Source organism: Balearica regulorum, chromosome 3 (assembly GCF_011004875.1).
Source record: "Balearica regulorum gibbericeps isolate bBalReg1 chromosome 3, bBalReg1.pri, whole genome shotgun sequence".
In the NCBI taxonomy this organism is placed as follows: domain Eukaryota; kingdom Metazoa; phylum Chordata; class Aves; order Gruiformes; family Gruidae; genus Balearica; species Balearica regulorum.
Genome location: NC_046186.1, coordinates 8,255,171 through 8,280,104, shown reverse-complemented (window position 1 = coordinate 8,280,104; position 24,934 = coordinate 8,255,171). Strand labels below are relative to the sequence as shown.

The window sequence follows — 24,934 nt, the reverse complement described above, 5'->3', positions numbered from 1 at the left end:
AATTGAACTGATTTTGCCCTGTTCAAGAAACAGGGTGATGATGCAATTGCACTGGTTTTAGACACAGGTAGAGACAGGCCTCAAAGACATTATATTCCTTCAAACGGGGCCCAAACATGTACACTGGCGACCATGTACTACACCTGGAGCCACTCCGGCTTGCCAGAAATTACAGGACATTGTGTAGTAGTTTGCTGAATGCAGAGCCAAGAGGCAGCGGCTGGCAAGCCTAGCAGCACATGAAAACAACTGCTTACAGATATAATTGTGTCATTTGACTGCATCCAAAACACATTAAAAATATCTATTATTTACATTACAATTAAGTATAGAACAGAATCACAGAATCATTTAGGTTGGAAAAGACCTTTAAGATCATCAGGTCCAACCATTAACCTAGCACTGCCAAGTCCAACACTCAACCATGTCCCTAAGCATCACATCTACACGCCTTTTAAATACCTCCAGGGATGGTGACTCAACCACTTCCCTGGGCAGCCTGTTCCAGTGACTGACAGCCCTTTTGGTGAAGCAATTTTTCCTAATATCCAATCTGAACCTCCCCTGGCACAACTTGAGGCTGTTTCCTCTTGTCCTATTGCTTGTTACTTGGGAGAAGAGACCAACACCCAGCCAAGAGTATCCTTAAACATTCATAGCAATATCAAAGTCTCCATTATGCTGCAAATTAGTCAAAATTTGCTAAAAATCAGCAGCTCAAAGAGTATCGGCTAGGTAGCTTAGTTGAGGTTTGGTGTATAAGAGGAGGAGGAGGCGGTGACATCTGTTAGCCTATTTCGAAAATAAGTTATCAGTACTTAAATGACACAGGTAATTATATCTGAGAAGGAAGCCAAAACAGAACCTACTTCTCTTGTTCCCTCTTCCATGCTTCATTGGTATAAAAAGGCAAATAAATGATTTAAAGCTGTCAAACTGAAAGCTAATACTTAAGTGTTTTAATATTTTGTAAATTCTCCCTTATCGCTTATAATCTGAATGAGGAGGAACTTATCTATTAATTGTATTACCACAGTTGTGAATCAGTTTTCACAAGTCCACCTGAATGCACACGCTTTCAAAAACGTGTATGCTAACAAGTGACAATTACATCAAATAACACAGATTTCAACTGAGAAGCCAGAAGGCATTTCAAATCTTATGGTCCTGCTACAGTATTATAGATGTGCCATATTCAGCTGAATCCAGAAAAGTGCTACAAAGAATGGGCACAGAATAAACTACTATAGATATTTGCCTGGGGGAGCATTTACAAAGGTCCAGCCAACAAGAGGCAGAAGCCTATGCTACCAGTACACTACAAAACAGTATCAAGATTCAGAAGAACCTTTCACACCTACTTCTTAAATAACTAGTTTGTTTAATTTGAATTGAAATGGCATTATTAATTTTGTAATTTTAGGTAGCCATTCGTGTCTCTATTTTCTGAATTCGTATTTCAAGTAGACATTTAAAGGCCAACCTGTACATGTACAATGAACTGCAGCAATTACATCATTCCTGATTAACTGATTTCAGAAAGTTTATGTTTAGAGTTCACTATCGTTATTCTAAACAGAATCGCAAGACCTCCAGGATGCGTGAGATCCAAAAAAAGATTTTAGCTGAACTAATCCTAAACTCACCCATTAAAAAACAAACAAAAAAACCCAATCAAATTTAAATTTCCATTAAGTCTTAAAATACATCAAAATAATGCTTTTGACACTTAAGACCTTGGTATATCTCAAGGCTAGGGAAGCGCGGCTGGGTTTTTGCAAGTTAAATGTCAACGGCAAATCTTACCTGAATTACATCCCCAGTATTAAAGCTCATCTCATCGTGATTCCTTGCTTCAAACGGATATAGAGCTCTGTAATTTACCAAGGCAACTGAATTCCTAGACTCTGAGACACTAACTGCATTGCCTGAAAGGATAAGAAAACTAGTTATCATTTTGACAGAGGTGACAGACATGCACTTAGTTGGAGCCCTACCATTCTAAGCAAGAGGCATGAATATAAGGACAGAACTGGTCTTGCCCTAAAGACACTGTGCAAGTATCAAAGGAGGTCACTACCTACAACAGGCTGACAGGATGCACACAATGCAAGAGTTTAACATGCTGATCATAGTAAACATAACACAGGCAATAAAATGCATTGTCTTCTGAAGTGAAAAAAATGACACCTTTATATTCTCATCTTCCTCGTCAAACCGCTTTGGCTAAGCCAGTGCTTTAATATAGTCTCGTTTAACACAATTATAACTTTCCAAGTTGAAAAGATAACACGACTACAACAGTAAGTGTTCAGCAGCAGTTGTGTAGATTTTACTTGGAAACCTGAAATACCACAATTTCTATTTCTCTGTGTCTCTCTTCTCCAAGCCTGCGACGGAGGTTGCTAACAGTGAATGTTTTATAAGGTACAGCTGAGGTGTGCAAGTATCTTTCAGCACTGCTCTGATTCAGTGCTCGCTGAACTCGGTGATAAAAGTGGCTAATAAAATCTGACAAGAACTAATGAAGGATGGAACTAATCAAAACCACCTTTAGTGAAAATATTGTTAAACCAGTATTTTACAAACTCCTACAACTAGAGTTAGGTTGACTTCAGTTCTTTTTCTTTCTTTTTTTCCCCCCAAATAAAAGGCATTGAGTAATACAGAAATACAGTAGGTTTCAATGTTAATGAATCACTTTGCTGAGCGGTACCTGCCCATCCACTCATCATTGAGCAAAACTCCTCCATATCGGCATTCTGCTTTAATGACAGAAAGTGCCGGCCTTAGGAAAATGCTAAAATGTTACTGTTTCCAGCATCTGTGATTTGCTGGCCATGATCACTGGAAGATTTGTCATCAGAGTCATAGGTGCTGAAAACTGATAGAAGTGACCTAAATTAACAAAACGATTTATAATTACCTGAAGACACAAAACATCGCTGGGGAGGTTTTAATAGTATTTTAAACAGTAAGTCTGCCATAGTGTCACATTAACAATAATACATTTAAAGAATGAAATAATGCTCAGGAAAATAAGAACCATTAAAGCAAAACTCTAACAGATTAAGATTACCTTCATTTTTCCAGGGTGGCTTAAGACTTTTACCTTCTGTTGGTTTCAACAGATCTGCAAGCTTCTCATTTATGTTTAATTTAGAAATGCGTTTCTCCACCTCTTGAGAGTTGTTCACTTCTTTTATCTTCTTTATTTCTTCGTTCTGCTTACGCCTCTCCTCAGCTTCTTTTGCAATTTGTTCTTGCTTTCTTTTATCTTCTTCCAGTTGCCTCTGCCTTTGTTGTTCTGTTTCCCTCAAGATCGCGGCTTGTCTATTTTTCTCCTCCTCCGCATGAAACTGTTGTTTATTTTCCCTTTCTCTCATCAGAGCAAATGCTTCTTCAGCTTTCAGCTTTTCTTGAACTTTTTCCTGCATTCGTTCTTCCTCCAATCGCTTCTTTTTCTCTTCCTCTTCCCTTCGGATATTTTCCTGCCATCGGTTCTCCTTCTCCCGTTTTGCTTTTCTGAAAAAGGATGAGGAGGGGGAGAACATTCAGATAAAAATGAATGGGATTACGTTCACAGAGTAATCGACTGCTCCAGTCAGTAAAACTGAGTCTATGATATCGTTTACTCTCCTCTCTGGCCAATAAGCTCTTCCACAGGAGACCATGCGTTGTCTTAACATGAATGCCAGTATATTTCACATATAAATAACAAATGGATTAAAATTCTTGGTTAGAAACACTGCCACATGGTTATTTGTGCAATGCCTCCATGAGCACTTCTGCTCACCTAAATCCTCATGACGAAGAAGTGATCTGTTAATTGAACGAAGGTAGTTTTAAGCTGCCCACCAAGGTAGTATCCAAATTTCATGATTGGAAACTAAGATTTCCAAACAGATTACTAACAAAATTTCACTCTGGTACATACATGGAAATAGCCTTTGCATACTGATCTTTGCTGCTTTAATTTTTTTGTCTTCAGCAGCTGTAATCTATTCAATATGCTCATCCTGGCCACTGCCACACTCTTCAGCAGACAGAACCTGGAAATCTGATTGTATTCTCTGAAATTATTCAGATTTTATCCTGTGCCTCATCTCTCCAAAGAGGTTATTCATGCAATTCATCACCCTTAAAAATCATTGTATTTTAGCTGTTGAGACTCTTCTTCTGAAAAGAGCAAACCTATCCCTCTGGGTCACTTTCTGAGGAGGTTGTTGAGGAGGGACCAAGCCTAGAGGAGACTGCTTCATCAAGTAAGTGTGGGAGGTCCGCTGATCTGATGGTCATTTTATTATTATACTACAAGGTCACTAGCTCTGCTTCATTAAAAACAGTCCAAGCAAATATGAATCATTGAAAAAGAAAATCTCTCAAAAAAAACCCAAAACAGAGCAATTCTCTGAATGAGAAAGAAAGCCAAAGGTAGTACACCAAAGGAATTCCTGAGCTGAGGACTCCCCACCCAGAGCATCCATCCTCTGGCACTGTGTTCAATCCAGGGCTGCTAAATAGGCAGCTGATAGCAGAAGGTCTGGAGAGAAGAAAACCAGAATGGCATCTTAAGACAGCCAGAATCATGCCCTAGAAATTACGGTTTCTTAATCAGTGAAAGACGAGAAAACAAACTTAGTTGGGAACAAGACCATGAGAAACCAAGAGCTGAGGACAGTCAAAGTTTGAGTGCTTGATACAAGGCTGGGCTGAGCAAAACCAGGACCATAGATGTGAAGGGATGATTCTCTCAAACATATATTTGAATTTTCTCATTGTCCTCCTAAAAAAGGAACCAAATTAAAAACTCAAAGCTGGCTCACTCATCCAGCTTTCAAGATTAACATAAGAATAAAGGAGTCAATGTCCTTCCTATTGTCTTAGGTATCGAATCTCACACCTGTCTGGATATCCATGACAAAAAAACCTAGTAACTACTTAGTCAGAAGTGCTTCGAAGGAAATAGGTCAGACATTCTGCTGTCCTTGAAACAAGGCAGAATATATGAGGAATTTTAAATGTGTAAGGATTACCTATTAAAGGAGCTACAAATCTTAATAGCAGAAGCGACTACTTGGTTTATTTACCCATCAAATCTGAATTATAAGGTGTTTATTTTTTTAATAAAAGAAGATAAAAACAGATTAGAAAGAGGAAATTCAAACCATCTTACACCAGAAGTACTCCATATAAAATATTTTCTCTAAGGCAACTCAACAGGATGTATTTTTACTGTTTAGGTCTCCTGTTTAGGTCTCCTGTTAATACAATCAGCATCTTAAAAGTCACCACAGCATTATTTTGCTTTAAAAAACTGCAACACTGATACATTTAGACATGGTACCTTGCAGCCTCATCTTCCAGTCGCTTTTTCTGTGCAAGTTCAGCTCTTCTTTTTTCTACCTCTCTTATTTTGTCCTGCTTGATCCTGTGGAGCTGCTCCAAGGCTAATTGCTGTGTACTGTAACTTTCTCTCAGGTCCTATGGAGGAAACACAACAGAGCACATCAAAAGGAATAAAGCCAATCTTTCGCGAAAAGCATCCAGGCATTTTAATGCTTTGTGAACCAAGTTTTAATAGAAATGAACAAAGTAATAGTAAGTTATTAATAGTCCTGGGAGGTCACTGTAAAGAAAGACAAATAAACAGAATTATAAACGTAGCTGGCAGGTTTGCACAGCCTTTGATGTAACTTAGGCTTTCAAAGAGCCCTTCCAGTCCATACCTGCTGGAAATGGCAAATATGACAGAGAACGGAAGATACAAACCTGAGTGTTCAAATACAACATTATCTAAGGACACAGAAGGCAATGAAGCGTATTTTAAATAACTACAAGACATTTGCCAAGGAGGCAGGCTTCAACTCAAAGCCAACACAATACCATCAACCTGCGAATGCATCCATTCAGCAGGGTGGTTGCCGTTGCGATGCTGTCTGAATGATCAGTCCCATAGTTAAATCAGAAAAACTTTATAAAAGTATCCAGCAAGCTTACCACTGTGGGAAGCCATAGTCTAAAGACACTAACTCAGACTGGAATTTTCCTATATTTGTAAACTTCACAATTTTACTTTTTCTTTCGAACACATCCTTCAATTCCTCTTCCATCTCCTTCTGATAACAAACTTTTTCAAAGCAGAAAATCAGCATAAATCTTTGGAACAATTAAATTTACAGAAGAAAAAAATTCAACAATATTAGAATTACTTCAGATTGTACTTCATGTTACAAAACATTTGTAAGTTTCTACATTATTTCTTCTTAGGAATCCTATCAATACACACTGAGCAACCCAACATATATACCCTAACTTTTCATATCTGATCTCATAAATGCAAATAAAGCAATTAAGAATAATCTATTCCCACTACAATATACACCTCTACCAATAATCATGCTCCCTAAGAGATACTGTGCAATTTATGTGAAAAAGATAAGACTTCTGTGTCAGTGAAAGTCTCTGTAGCATTGAATTAAACTAAACAATTTACTACTATTTTTCCCCGAACATATTCAGCTGAGACTATTTTTTCCTTCTCATTTTGCATAGAAATTGAGAATCACCTCAGGGTGATCACAAGAAAAAAGACCGCATTATAAAAACTCTTGTATCTTTGATTTAAGGACAGAATAACCCTTACACAAAATGGAAAGGTCAGTTAAGTAATTTTGAGAATAATTTATGAGGAAAAAACCCCAACAGAACAGCAGGTTTCTGACCCCAGCAGACAAAAGCAGTGTTGAGGAAAAACACCAAGTAGGTTTTAGTACTGGGTTAATCTAGAGGTTTAATAACATTGTGCTTGCCATGTCATGTGTCACATCCTGGGCATTGATGCTATTTCTAGACCCTTAAACTTGAATGAGAATTCATTAACCTGACTCACAGCTTAAGATGTATGGATACAGGCACAGAGAGACAGGTACAGAGCAACAGATGGAAAGGTGGGAGAAGACACCTTTTCCATCTGGGATAGTATTTTTTTGGTTGATGTTACTTTAACTAAAAATAAAAATATCTGGGTAAAACCACTAAGTGAACATAGTCTGTTAGGAAATAAAATGGCTGCCAGTATTTTGCAGTTTAGCTTTCTAAGCAGTTAAGAAAATTTTAAGTCTTTAAAAGGAAGTAAAAGCCAGCAGAAGGAAAAAGAGCCTATCGATTTTCTTTTAGGAAAATTTATTTCATAGAAGTTGTACATCCAAACAGAAAGGGTAAGCAGAGAAAAATTGCGAAATAATTAAAAACCAAAAGAGCCAAAGATTAGAAAATAACCTTAAGTAAGAGGAAGAGGTTGTTGAGACAGCTTAGCAGAGACAAAAGGCACTGAAGAACAGAATCATCCATATTCTCACACTGTAAGATAAGGCAGATAAAAAGCCAATTAATCTTTGCACTGTATTTTGAAAAACATATTTAAGGGAAGACTAAATGGTGGATGCAGCCACTGAACACAGCAAGCCATGCAATAAGCAAGTAACTAAAAATGCATGTTACATGTAGCCATATTTTAAAAAGAAAAAGTGCTTAAATGTTTACAAATTTTTCTTTGTGTTCTTTTTGTTGGTGAGTGCAGAGCCCTCACAATGGCCCAGCATAAATCCATTTCTTAAGAATAAAGTTCACATCAGTGCCACTAGGAGTAAGCTGGTAAATAAAGTTAAGTGGATGCATGCTACTCTGCCGGAGAGTTGCATTTTTAGGCAAGTCAACAGTTGCCTGTGAAACAAAAATGCCTTCAGGGCCAATGGTCAGTTATTTCTTAACTTCTACACAAATAAGTGGTCTATGCTTACTTTTAGGACAGTATCTAAGTCTGCTACCAGATCTTGTACAATGTACTATGAAACTCTGTATTTCTTTCAACAGAAGTTAAATGTTCAGTCCACAATCTAAAAATTGTAGCCAATATAAGCTCAGTACCATAAGAACAGAATTTGCAAGGGCCTGAGAAACTTCATTTCTAAATCAAAATTAATTCTAAAAGGCAAAAGTTGAGAGTGAGCAACAGTTGATTCATGCAAAGCAATGATTAGCAAGAGATCCGTATTTTAGTACATTAGCAATAGTTTTAAGTGCATTTTTATTACATTATTTACTCCAAGACTTGGTAATTCTTATTTGACATTGGAAGTTGGGGAAAACTATTTTGGAAGCCTGGTAGAAGTGCCACCAATGTTTATGACTGGATGGAGAAATAAAGATTCTGCTTACCAGTGTGAGACTAAGTATTTAGATAACGCATGTACCTTAAGCTGACTGTTAAATGCATCCATTTCAGCAAGTTTAGAAGCAGTTTCTTTCTCAAGGGCATCTAGTTGTTCCTTAAGTCTTTGGCATAATTCTTCCTTTTCTAGGGACTTTTTGTGCACTGAACTGATTCCTGTACCTGCATAAGGAAAGACAAGCAATTTTATAAGGATTTCTGTTTTCACTAATTGTTTTCCTAATATATACACATTCCCAACCTCTTTCCTCACAAAAATTCCTTGATTTACCTTTCTACTCATGTACAGGACAAAGAAGAAATGGCCCCAACACCTAACTGAGACATATTGGCATCATACTGGCATCACACGTAATATATACAGAATACTTTGCAAGTTGGGGTTGTTTTGTTTTGGTTTTTTTTAATATCAGATCAATTCATAGCAATCTTCTCTAGATGGGGACTTCTAGTGTGATTTGATGTAAAGATCGGTGTAAATTTTACATAAATTATCTCCCTTGAGTTTACACTACCAAAAAAAGACAAGATGTAATAGTATCTGTGGGCTGTATAGTCTGTGTAAATAAAGTTTCAAGCAAAATCTGTGCTTTCTCAAAAATGTGTTTGCCCCTTATTTAGCACATGAAGGAAGTAATGGAACGCAGATGTAACTATGCCAAGATGGCACTAACTGAAAAGATATAAAAGTGACGGTGTGATTAGCACCCCTGCATCCTTCAGCCTTTTTTACAAGTCATGAAAAGCCAGCAATGGAAACCAAAGAGAATTTATTGGCAGGCACTTACTCTGAGTGTTTTCAAGTTGAGCGTTTTTAATTCTTTCACTTAACAATTGCTTTTCAGGAACTAAATAGAGAAGTTTATTCTGATACTCCTGTAGATATTGAAGAGAATACAACAAATTTTTAATATTGTTCATAAATCAGTGAGTAAAAATGGGTGAATTTTCAAACATACCTTCAACTCATGTTAATGAAATGTGGATGCAAGTTATCATAGTTATTATTATGGGGTAGAGGAAAAAATGACTTCTATACTCTCAACATAAATGTTATTAAAATTGAATGCTTTTTGACCCAAAAACATTAACACACTTGGAAAAAAAAAATAACAGACATGCTAAAAGTGTAAATATTATCATGTGAACATTTAAGTTGACTACCCCAAGCCTAACATAAAACAGTAACTTTCCGTTACACACAGGAACAGGAAAAGAAGTTTCCCTGACATTCAGGAGAATTACATAAAAATATAGCAGAGGATGATTTATGGTAGTCAACTGATTTGAAATAATTCATGTCTTGCCATCCAGAGAGAGGGGGGGGAAAAAAAAAAAAAGAAAAAGAGAAGCAAGGTAATTCAGCCCAAAGGCCAACTTTCTCTGTATACAGGAAAACGCTCCTCATAAAAATTTGAGTCTGGAGCCATAGAAGAATTTATAATTAAAGAGAAGTCACAAAAGAAAAGCTGAAGTTTTGACAACTGTTCTCATTCAACTATCACCTTGCTATAGTACATACAATCATTTCCTTAACACCACAAATAAAACTAAAAACCTCTGCAATGTTGATGGCCTTGCTGATTTCCTCTCTCCACTATAATCAAACTGATTCATTATTTGTTCCCATGGGGATGTATTATGAACAGTGTTACAGAAACAGAATAGGAAGTAAAGGAAAACTACAAGCTTAACAGAAAGTTACATACCTGAAGCTGTTGTTGTAGTTGCTGGACTTCCATGATTCCTTGATCACATTTCTTATCTAAAGCCTCCAGTTCGGTTTTTCGAATTTGCTTTTTGCTTCGAATATCTTGCAATCTGCCTGAGATTTGCTGATGTTTGTCCGTCTAGATAGAAATCAAAAAGACAAATTATACCACATACAGTAAAAATCGCTTCTCCACTAAATCTGTGGGCAGATTAGTTCATGATCAATTCTTTAAAACAACTCAACATACATGCTTTAGATTCCTCATCCAAAACAGAGTGAAACTCCTAGTGGGCCATTCATGTAGATTCTGAGATGTGCATACTTTAAAATTCTAAGATTTGCATACTTTAAAATACTGTATTTCAAGACGTGTAGTGAAATTTCTGTCTTACCAGGGCTTCTAATTCAAGATTAAGGCTCTTCTTTTTAGAGGTCAACTTGACAATTTCTTCTTGTTCCCTGTTACGTTGATTAAGAAGTTCTTGGCGACGAATTCTCTCCCATTCCAATCGTCGCTGGCGCTCAAGTTCTTGCTTTGCTGCCTGCAGAAAAGTTACATTGCCTTAAATTACAATGGAGATGCAGAACTCAGAGATGATGATTTAATATAATGTGCTCTATTTTATGCTCTTGTAGCATAACAGCAACACAACACATTGTCTTTTATAAAGTGCTCTTATACACTTCAGCATCAAAGAATGGAGGAAGTAGTCCTGTAAGATTCTTCATGCCATGCTCTGAACTCTGGATGAAGAAAAGCTACATAATTCAGAGAGAACGACTGTTTAGCTTGGAATACTGCCCATAAATGAGCAGACTGACAGATATTGCTTATAACCTCCTTTAAGTATTTCACAGAACTATATAAAACATGTAAGTCTTATGTATGCGCTGAGACATCAAGTAGAAGCAAATTTGTCTCAAGTTCTACTGTCAAAATATTATCAATTATGAATTCAGTACAATCTTGTTTGGTACACAGATTTTTGCGTAAATCCAAGAAATCTGTCCAAGAAAATCTCATCTGTCCTAAGAAATATCTGAAAATTTTCAATCTATACCAAAATTTGAACCATTTCTAACAGACAAAATGTTTTCAGACAGAAATGATGTTTTTAATCCCAGACAACCTGCCAGTGGCCATGTAAGGAGACAGAACCAAAGCCAGCATTCAAATCCTGAATGTTATGTCAAGTGAATACTGTATGGAAGTACATATTCCTTAAAGCATTAAAAAATAATTTCAAGAAAACAACCTCCCGCCTTTCTATTTCTTTCCTCCTTTCTTCTTCCCTTTGTCTTTCCAACTCTCGTTGTCTTTCCAGCTGCCTTTCCATTTCAAGTTGTTTTTTCCGTTCCTGTTCTTGACGTTCCCTCTCTCTTCGCTCTTGTTCTTCTCTTTCTTTCTGAGCCTTACGTTCAGCCTCTCTCTGCTGCTGCTCCAACAGGACCTGACGGCGTTTTTCCAGCTCCATATTTCCCCTCTCATAGTTGGCTTTCCTTTTGTCCTCAAATGTCACTAAAATAAGGAAAGGTAATCATTTCTGCCCTGTGCAAAACACTGTTCTCAAAAAAGTACCTCGGTTATACCACTAGAGATAGATACTTTCTTTTTTGGCAAGCTCAGGATGTTGGGTCACGGATGATACAAGCATCTTGCATTTGTTAAAGTAGTATGTTTCTTTTCAAAAGCACCTTTAAGTTTTCCTAAGTCTATTCCAATTGCAAAAAAAATGTTGTAATTTAAAACTGACCATGAAAATTACTTGAATTTTAGAGGAAACATAAAAGAACAGCTTTTATAAGCTAGGAGAAGACTATCTTCTGTTAAAAAGGTTTTCCACTGCGCAAGAAACGTTAACACATAAAGAGCGAGCTTAGTTTTTAAGGGTGTTCCCTGTAAGATCTCCTGGAGGTAAAACCAGCAGAAAACAAAACTGGATCAAGCTCAATTACTGCAGTACAGGATAAAAAGAGATACAAAGGAATGGTTTAGGGTCCCAGCAACCAACCTTCCAAAAAGAAAGGCAAGTTGTGTCTCGCAGTGTGCATGTAAGAGACCTTTGCTGGTAGCATCAAGGAGACAATAGCACGATCTACGTTATGTGCAAATAGCGTCTAGTTTTCAGAGAATTAAACCTCATTGGAACCCCTTGTTTTCAAAATGTCCAGAACAAAGTAACGCCAGGAACTTTCAACTGAAGAACAGTTTGCAGTAGCATGGCAGTATTTGACCATGAAGGATTTATCTTCCAAAATACATTATTAATCAGCACACTTTTCCTTTCCTACAGCTAAAAATAGCCCCTATCTCTGTCTTCTCAATTCTATTAGATGTAATAGGCTGAGTACATCTACTTAACAACCTTCCTACCATCCAAGTTAAAAGGGATCCAGCTCCTGAAATGAAGCTCCCTAGGGATTATGTCTTCCACTTTCTAAAGGTTTCAGTGCCCTTCAAAGACAGCCCTATACATTAAGAATGCGTTACTCTATTTTACCTGGCTGTTTTTTCTGTGGCTCCTCCTCTTGCACAGGCTGGTAAGATGGCAGAGTTCCATTTATATTTTCAGTATATTTTCCACTCCTGGAGGGGAAAAAACCAAACAAACATCATTGTTAAAGAAATAACACAGTTATTTTATTTGTATAAAACACTTCCATTGAAAATACATTATGTTTCATTGCTCTCAGTGATATACCTGAATGAAGGTGGTACCAGTTCAAGAGGCAGAGTTAGCGGCAGAGGTTGTCCAGCTTTGGCCATATCAGTTAGGTGCATGGCTAACACAAACTCATCAGCTTTCAGCTGTCCATCTCCGTCGATATCAGCTAGTGACCTGCACAGTTTTAAGAGCAGTAATAATTAGAACCAAACATTACCATTACCATAGCAGGAACACTTTACTGTAAAAATAATTTTTAAAATAGAGAAGTCCTGTGAAATGTTCTGGTAAAAATAATTACAATTAATAACACAAACAGTTAATGAAAGGAGGTATTATTTTGGTTAATCATGCACTGCTGTTCAGATGTTTTCATAAAATACAGCAAAAAGGATAGGATGATTTATTGCATCACCAAGAGAAGAGCTGGGAAGAGAATCCAGGACTGTTCTTAACCAGCTCAAAATGCTAGAAACCACTTTTTTTTTTTTTTTAAAAGAAAAAGAAAACATTATATAAAATTACATCAAATTCTACAACAGGACCCTTTGCATAGAAGTCTTTCTCCCCTTGTGTCTCCTCGACAGTGCAGGGAAGACGTGAGCTGCCCCAAGTACCTTGCAATGGGTAGGAAAAGGATCACCTACCCCCTCTAAGAAGGCAAATCACACAATCATATCATTAGCCTACAAAATGCTCCCTACACAGCCAGGGAAGGAGGAGGAACAGTGAAATGTTTCCAGAGATGCAGGCAAGAAAGCAGGAACCTTTCTCAAAAAACTACCTATGTAGATACAATTGCAGGAATGTGTCCTTACACTGCACTTAAGTGAAATGCTTTATGAAATAAATGGTCACTAAAAAAGACAAACAAAAAATACCCCAACCCCCCCCAGTTAAAAACCCTACTAAAACCAAAAAGGAAACAACAAAACAAACCAAAATCATCACCTTCTCACAGACCACAGTGAAAAACAAAAGCAGATGATGATGAAATGAGATTTTTATTATGGTCACAGACCAGCACTATTCGCACATAACAGTACTGTTATCACAATAATTACCATGAATACAGTACCCCAGTAGAAATATTGGTAATTCCTTACTTTGGGCAAAACGGAAACTTGGGCTGTTAATCCTCTACGTGGGTACACAGACAGAGGAAAATAGTCACTATATGCCTGCTTTATTTCCCCTTATTCCGGAGTGGAAGAATACAACCCAACACTCCCTTTTTTACCTTCACACTATGTAACCAAACAAGCTGAATGAATATGAGGAATATTTCAGCTTGGTGCTGCCAGAGACAAATGATTGCCCTGGGACAAAGAGAAGAAGAAAGGGGACTCGGAGCTGTAAAGCATCAAACTATTGTGAATTCTGCTGGGCCAGTACGCTTTATGTATAACATCCGAGTTATGCCTGTAGGCGTAATCCAAACTACCGTATCTAGCAGGGTAAAGGCAGATTATTCAAAGCTTCAGATAACTGTAATCATTTCCATCACCACAGTAAAGGCAAGTCTTAACCAATGCGTAATATGCAGACATCTTTATGGGAGCCACAGTAAAACTCTAAAAATCTGAAGGGTTACTGCATTTTTACTCTTTCACCATATTTTAAAACTAACAACTTTGATCTCAGAATCCTACTTTTAAAATGAACAAGCCCTCATCTCAGCTAGAGTGCATCACTAAATCAGAAATTGAAATTAATATCTGTACTATTATATGGAGTTCAGCAAACACAAAGAGTGAAAAAATTAATTGTCCTATGTCAAGGTGTGTTGACATAATGAACAAACTAATTTAAGCAGCAGCGTAGTTTCAGTTTATGATTTTACATCTGTGGTGTCCCTTCACCATTTCTGATTAAATAAAGTACATTTCCTCTCTTAACACCACAAACACGTTGAATTCATAATCAGTACTTAAACTTACCAAATAGTAGCCAACTGAGTCTGTGAAAGGTTTGATTGCAAAAGGGCATTCCTTGCTTGAAATCCTTCATGAAAGTAGAAAAGAATTTAATAAAAATAAATACTCTGAACAAAGATTCACATGTAGCAAGAAATGGGTCATGAACTGGGGCATGTTTATTTTTAATATTAATCTAATCCATTTTCATCAGTGGCTGACAGTTGGCATTACTTCCAGGCTTAACAACAGGCATTACAACCTGAACACAATGAAGATGTAAGTATTCTCGTGTACTTTTTTTCACTCAGAGCACCTAACAAAAAAAACTGACATGAAAAATGGATATTTATGGTAATCCCCACAGCTGTTACAAAAGCACAGCTGACTACCTAAAGCTTGAGCTAGCAAGCTAGAAAGCTGCCAGCTTTCCTTTGCTAGCAAAGGACCATATACTTTTCTAGGTAGGTCGTGAAACCTTCAGCCCAAAATCAAAATGAAGAAGATAAAAAGCATTGAGTTTCTTTCTTAAAGGGAGAATTGCCCTCCTTTTGTGCAGGCTTGGAAACTGAGGCAGAAGTTTGGTAAGTGCTTATTCAAAATGGGAAATCTAGTAAGCTACAGACATACACAATAACTTTACATCTACTAACTGCCTGGCCAGCACTCTACTCACTGCATTACAATGAGTAATCCAGTTTTATAAGGACTTTCATAAAACTCTACTCCCATATTAACTTTGTGTGAAGTCTTTCAAAATCACCATAATACTGTGGCACAGCACAAATGTCACTGAAAGTCAACAACAAATGACTCCCTTAAATTGCTTTTGAAAAATGCCAAACAATGGCCAAGTACTGCAGTGTCTTTCCTGAACTGCTTTCTTTGAAAAGATAAAGGTCAAATATCTAAGCAATTAATAATACATATACATAGAGCACATGGCACAAAAATGATCGTGAGATGTCCCCCATTTTACAAAGTCGTAAGAAAAAGTCTCAGTCCAAACAGTGATGCTTGAAAAAATGACTGCTGACTTTCTGGAGCTAACTTCCCCAGCCTTATGGTTCTCGGGCTCTTCTAGCCAGATCCCACCACTGCCACTCTTCTCTTCTTCCCCTCAACTGCTGCTGCAGCTTCCCCAGTCTACCTGGGGAGATCGCTGCTCCTTGGGCCCCTCCAGGTCCAACACAGAGCCCGAGCTAATAAACTGATGGCTATTTCCATGACGTGGCTGACTGGAACCAGTAGCTGAAACCCACCTACTCCTGCGTAGGTTTGAATGTCAGCAGTTTCAGCTTTTATTTCATATGGAAGTCAAATCCCAAGCCAGGATTCCACCCCTCAGCCTGTGATCTTCCAGAGGCAGAAAACACTGCTGGTTTTCCCCCTCCATATCAAATGCCATACTCACCTGATAAATATCCACTCATACTTTTATCGAGACTGTTAAATTTCTGTCTGTATTTTAATCTGGAGGCCTGAGGAACTGCCCAGTCTGAGGATACAATCTTTGGTGAATTCCCAGCTAGTGAAGCACTAGAGGAAGAATTTGAACTGTAATACAATTTAAAAAAAATTAAAAAATAAAATTAAAAAAAGAGGAAGAGAGAGAGAGAAAGAGAGAAAGAACGAACTCTAAGTTACTTGGCTTAATAAACAGGTATTGGAACAGAAGATATATAACATCTTCCGGTAACATGAAACAATTTCCACAAAGTTTTACCTCTGCTAACTTGCTGTAAATATGTTCATCACTAATACGGAATTTTACTGTGAAAGTAAGGACACATATCTAAAGGAAACCGTTGAATTCAAGATCCTGTTCCCTTGGTATCACAGGCACTTATGCCACATAATTCATTGGTGCACCACTGCAAAATACTACTATGGGAAACCATAGAAAAACATCTCAACTTTCACAAGAATGTTTACAAGGTCTGTGAAACATTGGGCGGATGGCTAAGTAACTTTTAGAGGTATGCAAATGAATAACCATGAGCATAAAAATGTATCTGAAACTCACAACCAAAAGGAGCTTCTAAAGCTGCTAAAGCCATTATATTCCACCTCTACTTATGCTTTTTATCAGTGGCAATGACAGGCTGAATGGAGTTTTAGCAACTCATTCAGTTTCTGCAGAACAGCACTCGTTGGAGCGTTTAGCTATACCTATAAAACATCTACCTGCAACTCTCAGCATTTTCACAGCATTCCATCTTTGAAGATCAGACAAAACCAGGTGCATCCAGCCTGCCTTGTTTAAGGTAATCCCCTACTCTGCCAAGTAAAAAACCTATTTGAAGTATTATCCAAGGCAACAAAGAATGCTGATATAAACAAAGCCTTTCAGGCACGATGCTGGATAGACATCCTTTGCATGGAATTAGATAACATGATGGTGAAAATACTGTCATGAGTAACACTGAAGAAGAGCTACTTTGCATCACTACACCACCAGCAAAAGAAAGCTTTCCCATTTAAAAAAAAAAAAAAAAAGATGACTACAGGCAGGCACCATGCCTACAATCATCTTGCTGAAGGTCTCCCAGCATCAGGCATCTGTCTGTACAAGGAGCCCAAAGTTAGGCATGTGTTCATGCCTTGTTCCAGCAGCAGAGAGGTACAAGCACTTCTGAGTCACTTTTTGGAAGGGAGCTGGGGCTGAGATGCCCTCTGGATTGTCTTTTGGGAGATGTTCCCAGGATGCCCAATTGCATAGATAAGCCTAGTCCCTCATTTTGTCTATGGTGAAGCTCTAAAGTCAGTGAAACAGAGCAGCTGATGACAAAAGACTCATAATCTTATATGATTCATAAAACAAATTCAGACATAAATATTTATAACAAATAGTATTCTTACATGCCTGCTAATTACATGGTGCCCTCTATAATGAATGAGCACATCAATCCATAAGCACTGCTTTTATAACCACTTGCTAAGTTCTACTTCTATTTAGTAATGAGGTACATTCCCTTCTTTTTGGCACCGCTTTCTCTCATTTGAGCTCCTCACCTACTTCAGATAGTTTTGTCAGATTTCCTGAAAATATTATTTCTTTGCATATCAAAACCATCTATTTTCAGTCTTGGTAGGTCATATTAGATAGATCAATTTTTAATGAATATATTTTGAAAACAGAAATGCTCTGTAAGTTTTGGAAGGCATACTACTCAAGTTCAAGATATAATCATTTTAAACTTAACTTTCATACCTGCTAGATCCTAAATCGATTAGTGACTGTGCCTTCTGCATACTAGTACCACCGAACCCGCCTGCCATGGGACCTAAAGAACCAGTATGAGGCAGTGCTGAAATAAAAAAATAAATTAAAAAAAAGACAAAACCAAGAACCATGTATAAGGTAATGCTTTGTAATAAACACTCAAGGCTTTGATAGAAGAAAGAAATGCTAATCAGTGATTTCAGATTAACTAGTTAGAACCAATTTGACGGATGTCAACTTTGGGACTTTTTTTTCTTTTTAACTCGCATGCAAGTATTGGCATTCTTGTCTGAAATTAGCCATAGGGAAAATAAGATTCACAAGTGTGAAAGAGAGTAGTGGACTGCACTATACTTACTTGAAGAGAAAGGTACGGACAAAGGCTGCAGAAGGCTGGATGTTCCATTTGGCAACGAGGAGGTACTGACAGAAGGCACCAGGGGAGCAGAAATAACCAAAGGGGGAATGGAAGTCATGGAGGTCAGAGACATGGGAGCTAACGGTGTGATCGTAGACATAGACGTTGGCATGGACAGATTTGGCATACTACCCATTCCTAGAGCAAAATCCAACAATTCACGATTTAATATTGCAGAGGATCCGGCAAGAAATTGGCTCTATTATGCTAGGCAGAACCTACACAAAGCAATCCACGTCCTGAGCTGCAATGAGTTAAAATAGATGCTCATGTATAATATTTACTTTCTCTCTGAAGTTTAGACAAGACAGCTCACAGAGGAAAACATACTGAAGAGCATGAATTTTAAAAAAATGAATCCTTACAAGCGATTAATTCTCAAGGTAGATTTAGCTAATATTTCACAAAAGAATAAGACTGAGTTTTCTATAATTGCAGCTATAACTAGTTTTTCAACAAGCCTTTCCACATCTGACCCCTGAGAGAGAATTACAAACACAACTAAAAAGTTGCGACAATCCTCTACAGGGAAAAGCTGATACTGTTTCTGAACTAAGTCTCTTCCAAGCATTGGCCTTGGAAGAATCCGTATGGGTGAAAAGTCCATACTTCGGGACCCACGCCCAGCAAATGGCTTCTTTAGGCAGTTGCCTGAAGCAAATAAGGGCACTTGAATTACTGGCTGAATCTTGTGGAAGGCTACAGCATGCAGATGCTGTGATGGAAGGTTAATAGGAATTAATCACATGCCAACCACAGCTATCTATAAATGCATGCACTTGTATGCAAACATGTGAGATTTACTGATGAGCAGACATTTCAAATCATTTATGTAATTAATATATTCATACACTTAATTTCAACATAGAAGTATGCACTGATTTTGTAGTCCAGCTGAAGTTGTTACGTGCATTTTCTTCTACAAAACCACAAAATAAGAACAGGCATGCACTGAATGCCAAAACACTGTCAAAAAAGGAAAAAAAAAGTTGAAATAATGATATTCAATTGATCATATAACCAAAATAGACAATCTGATTGATTTTGAAAAAAATATTTAAAATAAGTGTTCTACCAAAACTCTGACCTTTACTAAGTTTAACTTTAAAACCCCTGAGTATAAATACGTGAATGAGTAGGAGGGAGACAAAAAAAGACCTTCAGTACAAGACGACAGCCTGCAAGTCAGATGGCCAATGTGAATGGTCTTCTTGCACCTCACATCAAAATTCAGTAGAAGGTTTTCCATTATTATTATTAAATGTCTTCACAGAATGAAATTATCAAAAATGTCAAGAAAGTGACTTTGTGAATTTCCTAAATCAGAATATTCTTGGGGTTTTTTTTCATGATTCACTCAACCGCTGCGGTCAGATTAATGCTCGTTGCAATTAGCTGTGTTTTTTACCTCTAAACACTAAGTAATTATATATTCATAAGTACCAAAGCGAGCTGACATTAGTGGTGAAAATACTGGAGTTTGTTTCATGACAGGAGGGAGAACCGCAGGCAAGTGCTGTCCTTGCAATTTCAGCTTGATGAGTTTCATGGCTATAGAGAACTCCTGTTGATCCATTTTTCCATCCTTGTTCAGGTCTGAGAGTGTCCTTAAAAATAAAATAAAATTAAATTATGAAAGCCCACAAGGAAGAACTTTTTCACTTAATGACAAGCTTTTTTATCAGATTTATTTATTGCTTTTGTACAAGAAAAGAACAAACCTATTGCAACCATCTGTAGATTTTCTACTTTTGACAATATTCAAACCCAAAGAAGTTTGCAGATCATAATCTTTCTAGTTTGCCAACCTACAGATATTGAAGGTCAACCTGGACTTCCAAACATAATGTTCGCCTAGCTGCACTAAGTATAATTCACTTGGTAGTCTTCTGTAGAGTTCAGTTTTAAAGCTGCTGCATATTTAACACCTGAGAACGTAGGAAGACACTTAGAAAAGCAGTAGTCTCCTGCTCAGCGGATACACTTCTTGTTACAGATATGCCTCTGCTATGCTTCTTTCTATGCAACTAGCCAGACTAATTATTTTATATTAATGTCTGGTATTGTAAGGAATTAATGCAAGAATCTGAAACAGGAGGATGCAGAAACCTGCTAAAGACACTATATACCACTGTGAAAAATGCATTAATTCAAAAACAGCATGGGGTTTTTAAAGCCTGATATCCACACTTCCTTTGACACTTTTCCAAATAAACTTAAATGTAACAGTTAATATATGCAACAGTGCATAAATAAACAGACAAAATTTCTGCTGAGACAGAAAATCTGAAATCTTGTTATACTTAAAACACCTGAGGACCAGACACCAGAATGTAAATGAAGTTAGGAGAAGAAAAAACAAAAACAAACAAAAAAAACCCCACACCAGAATCAATATTAAGTTACACTTTCCCTTTCGGAGCTTTGTTCCGTTAACTATTCAGTAAAAAACCTCAAGGCCTTACGCAAAAATTTCCTTACCACACCTTTCTATGCACTTTGTCTGAAGAAGAAACTAACTTTGCGTTTAGTTAGTTTCCTTAATATTCTTTCACAAGAGAGTTGTTCTTTATTATTATGAGCCTCCACTCCATGTCTTTTAGCATTTGCACATCTTGGCAACCACCAAGTACCCCCAAATGAACAGAGTATTTTAGTGAAGAGTGAGGAGTTACAAAGACGACAATGTCTGTTTCAAGTGTTGCAACCACCACATCCCTGCTGCAGAGAACAGCGCTTTTCCCAGTTCCTGTATTACAGCATTGCTTGGTATCTTACAGTGTATTATAACTGACCTTCTAACGTCTTCTGCGGCTTTAGATTTTTTTTCCTGTTTTCTACTTTCAGTCCATTTTCCACTCCCAGTTTAGTAGCATGTAATTTTTCCCACGCTTAATCTTACTGCCATTTTTTAGTGGTTTCTAGTATTTCAAACACCATTCAATTTGGTATCTCCAGAAATTCATTAACCCATTATTTACCTCTTTTTCCATATTATTATTAAAAATGTTAAGACAAGGCTTAACAATGACCTTTGTGGCAATCCTACAGGCACTTCCCTCTATGAAAGCCTTGCAATTTATCATCACTTTAGTTTCAAGCACTTAGTATAGTTTAAAAAGGTTGTGTTCAGTATGATGCAATTTGAATTAAAGTCGCAAGAAAGATTTAGAAAAATATTGTTTTTTAATTATTGGTACACATATGGGCTCAATCTTTCCTCTAAATTTAATAAAATTAAAACAATGATTCAGACATCACTCCTGCTTTACTGCTGAAAGCCTCTTTCAGACAACACAACATGCCAAAGACAGTATTTGAATGCTACACTTCTCCTATCTTAAAAAAAAAAAAAATATTAAAAAAAGTAAAGAATACGTTACCATATTTCAGCAAGGATCGAAGCTGGCAGACCTGATTGCAAAAAAAAGGTACGTGCTTGATCACCTATGATAAACAAGAAAGACAGACAGGCTTTTACACTAGAGACATAGATTTTCACCAGACCTCAGCACTCTGTCGTGGCACAGATTTTCAAAAGGAACCAGCATGCTGGATGCCAAGTATTCCAGTTTTGTACCATCTAACTCCTTCCCTGGTGACAGAGATTGTCCATATCCATGTATTCTGTAATCGTGAATCTTTGCTCTGAGAAGTGATTTCAAATAGCTATAAAAAGCTTTAACAGGTCACAAATCAACTGCCAACAATTTAATAGATGCAAGATTTAAAGAAGTAAAAATGCCTGAAAATTTAGTCCTGACCCAATTACTTTTACAGGAAAGGATGTGCATGCTGTTTCTTTCCTTCTCCTTCATCCAATCTAACTTTAGCCAGTACTGCCTCTCTAGAAAAATTGGAAAAATATCGCGTCCTAAATAATATACTGTTCCATCAGAGAATATCCACTATTTCAGTATTTCAGGAAGGGAATGGGAACTGTTGTGAAATTCCATACCAACTTCCACATCAATTGGTACCGACTGTGCTGCTAAACTTGTAATAAAACACGGATAGTGGTGTTTACGCTTACCTATGAGTGAATTACAGATGCTTAAAGCTAAGACTTCAAGCTGCTCTTTCTTCCGTTATATTCCTACATAGCCTTTCATTTCAAGCACTTGCCAAATAAATAATGAAGCCTGCAGACATACGTGCAGGTAAGAGCTCAGATAGTCCCCGGGACTGCATACTTTTCAACTGGTGGTAAACACCAACCTCCCAGAGCTGTTTGGCCAAAGCAGGGGTTATGTATTACTTAGCCAGAAGATATGCATGTTCCAGACACACAACTCCCCACTCTTTCTTCAGTCTTCTTTGGACCAAAAAAGAGGAAAAGCAGGGGCAGTGGAGTCACTAGACAAGGCATTAGTTAGGAGGGTAGGAGTGATCAGGGCTGGTCTTTAGTGCCCCCCCCCCCAAAGAATGGGGCATTCTGAAGTTAAGTCATCTTTGCCAGTGAAATCGAGCCTTTTCTTGATGTCACAAGCAGATTCTTAAATTTAAAAACCTGCAAATTCTGAGGTGTGCAGCAACATGACCTAATTGTTTCAGAGGAGAAGCAGATGAACGCAACTAGAACTGACAGCAGGCCACTGCAAAATGCCATTAGTCTATCCAGAACTCACTGAAGGCCGAAGGGTTAATAAATTTCAAGCAGTCATTAACAAGGACAAGCCATCAGCATCTCTCTCCCTGCCTCCTCCCCCAAAACAAAGATATCTAACAGCACAGTATTCTCTAACACTGTTCAGACAGAGGAGAGCCACTTCTGGTGTCTCTGGCCTCACTTGCCACAATAGCTACTCTAAGCGCTCCTTGGCAGCCTCCCATCTAGCCTGATACTCTTTGGTTTTTGAAACTATACAGAATGAGAGCAAATACTGCTGGCTGCAAAAGTGATGGGGTTAATGGAAGAGTATTCCTGTGCCAGACTTTAGCCCAAAGCCTGCAGAAGTTTAGTAGTAACCTGTGGCTGTTTGCCTGAAGAGTGTGGTTATTAGTCACATAAAAGGGCTAGAAATAGGATGTAGCTTTCAAACTGTTTTACAAAGATAGTTATGTGTACACAGAAGTTAATGTGTAATGCAGAATCCCAGACCAACCTGTAATGTAGCCTCCTGTGGGTTTAAGGCTATCAAACTGCTTGTCATGCTTGGCCCGCTCTTCAGAGGTGATGGCCCATATGTTTGGGCCTCCTAAAAAAACCAAAACAGATTGCAGATTTTAAAAAATAAAGCATGTCACTTGCAAAATAAAAGCTTGGCTTCTGGAGAGACAAAGTTAGGTCTAGACACACCCAGCTCCTACCAGTTTGGCAAGGACGTTGTGAAACACAAACTTGTGCTTCCCAGATGTGCAAGCACTAGCTGAGACAATTCCCCAGCTCGACTGCTTTACACACCGCTTTCAAACAAGCTCCCTCGTCCTTCAAAGCTGGTGCAAAGCAGTTTCCTGTTGCTGCCGATTGTTTGCAGCCCGGGCAGGATGCACGTTGCTCGCCATACTCTGTGAGAACCAAATACTCCTCTGGTTCACCGGTAAACAAGTGGAATTCAATGTCACTTGAAGGTTCTCATGCAGAGGGCTAACACCCTACAGCTGCCAAAAAGACTCATGCTTCGTCTTGCCAATCTCTAAAATCAAACTTGGGACTGCTAACAAAAATATGTTGGTTTTGTCTGACAAAGGAATAACATTCTGAGTTGTGTTTTTGTTAAACAATGTACCGTTTCAACTTACCATTTTTCAATGCTTACAAAAAAAGTATAAAATATTACAGCCTCAAAGTAACAAAGAGAAACTGCAGGGAATAATCATGTTTACAGAGCTGTGCTGATACACCAGGCAGAACCAGAGTGACTTTCAGAAATACTCCTGCCTACTGTATAAAGGTCAGGGTGTGCGCCCTTTGCAGGAAAAACAGTTTGCCAGAAATAATTGGGTTTGGTTTTTAAGTAGGAGGAAGTTTTAGTCGGGAAGCTCTTGACAAAAATACAAATTTCCAAATCAATGAATGCAAGAATTCGTAAAAATTCTGAATGGAAACCCCCAAAACAGCATTGAAAAGTTATCACAGGGGGGAGAGGGGCGAAACCACAAACAAAAAAACCCCAAAAAACCAACCCAAACCAAAACCCCAAAAAACCAAACAACCCACAACCCCAAAACTTTAAAAATACGTTCTATTCAGCATTACCACTTCCAGAAAACTGTTAATCTGTTCTTCAAGTAATTGTATTGCTCACTAAAAGACGGTCAAGGGAATAAGTGACCCTTCTTAGAGGATATTAAGAAGTTGCTTGAAAACCCACAGCACTTTGAAAGAAACTTACTATAAAATGCTTCCTCTTTTCCTGCTTACACCTAATTTGAAAGCTTTGAACCTACAAAATGTCAACAGCTCTTTGCACTGTTTTTCAGAGAGTAGTAACAAAGCTAAGGCTGCGAGCTGACATACATGCCAATATACACTATTAATGATGTTAATAATTTCTCATCTGTGTTTGTTTATATATGCAAACACATTTTTCAAGAAGACCTAATGTCTCCTCTTAAGAAGATCCTGTTAAGACCATCATTCTCCTCACATATGTAAAAACTGAATTCTTTACGTCTTTGCTACTTAGCAGGAAAATACAAATAGCTAAAAAATCAAACCAAACCAGAAACTCACTGGGGATACAAATGACAAAAACAAGGATACAAGCTTTAAGCACCTGAATTTGGAGCTTTGCTTCCCTCTCTTGAGGATCCACCAT

General features: G+C 37.7%; 1 protein-coding gene across 4 annotated transcripts in view; it reads right to left on the bottom strand.

Moving 5' to 3' along the window:
* Positions 1-24,934, bottom strand: part of ITSN2 (intersectin 2) — an 84,484-nt gene that overhangs the window by 28,526 nt on the left and 31,024 nt on the right. For 3 of the 4 annotated variants that reach the window (XM_075750491.1, XM_075750493.1, XM_075750492.1), the window contains exons 3-19: positions 23,279-23,371; positions 21,557-21,620; positions 19,617-19,780; positions 18,114-18,311; positions 17,744-17,840; positions 15,944-16,086; positions 14,554-14,617; positions 12,650-12,787; positions 12,449-12,534; positions 11,204-11,466; positions 10,340-10,489; positions 9,943-10,083; positions 9,022-9,109; positions 8,256-8,395; positions 5,348-5,484; positions 3,080-3,525; positions 1,807-1,928 (exon numbers count right to left, since the gene is read on the bottom strand). In XM_075750491.1, the coding sequence (XP_075606606.1) occupies positions 1,807-1,928; positions 3,080-3,525; positions 5,348-5,484; positions 8,256-8,395; positions 9,022-9,109; positions 9,943-10,083; positions 10,340-10,489; positions 11,204-11,466; positions 12,449-12,534; positions 12,650-12,787; positions 14,554-14,617; positions 15,944-16,086; positions 17,744-17,840; positions 18,114-18,311; positions 19,617-19,780; positions 21,557-21,620; positions 23,279-23,371 (2,534 nt within the window). Of the gene's footprint in view, positions 1-1,806; positions 1,929-3,079; positions 3,526-5,347; positions 5,485-7,281; positions 7,363-8,255; positions 8,396-9,021; positions 9,110-9,942; positions 10,084-10,339; positions 10,490-11,203; positions 11,467-12,448; positions 12,535-12,649; positions 12,788-14,553; positions 14,618-15,943; positions 16,087-17,743; positions 17,841-18,113; positions 18,312-19,616; positions 19,781-21,556; positions 21,621-23,278; positions 23,372-24,934 lie in introns of all 4 variants that reach the window. The other variant, XM_075750494.1, reaches the window with a different exon arrangement.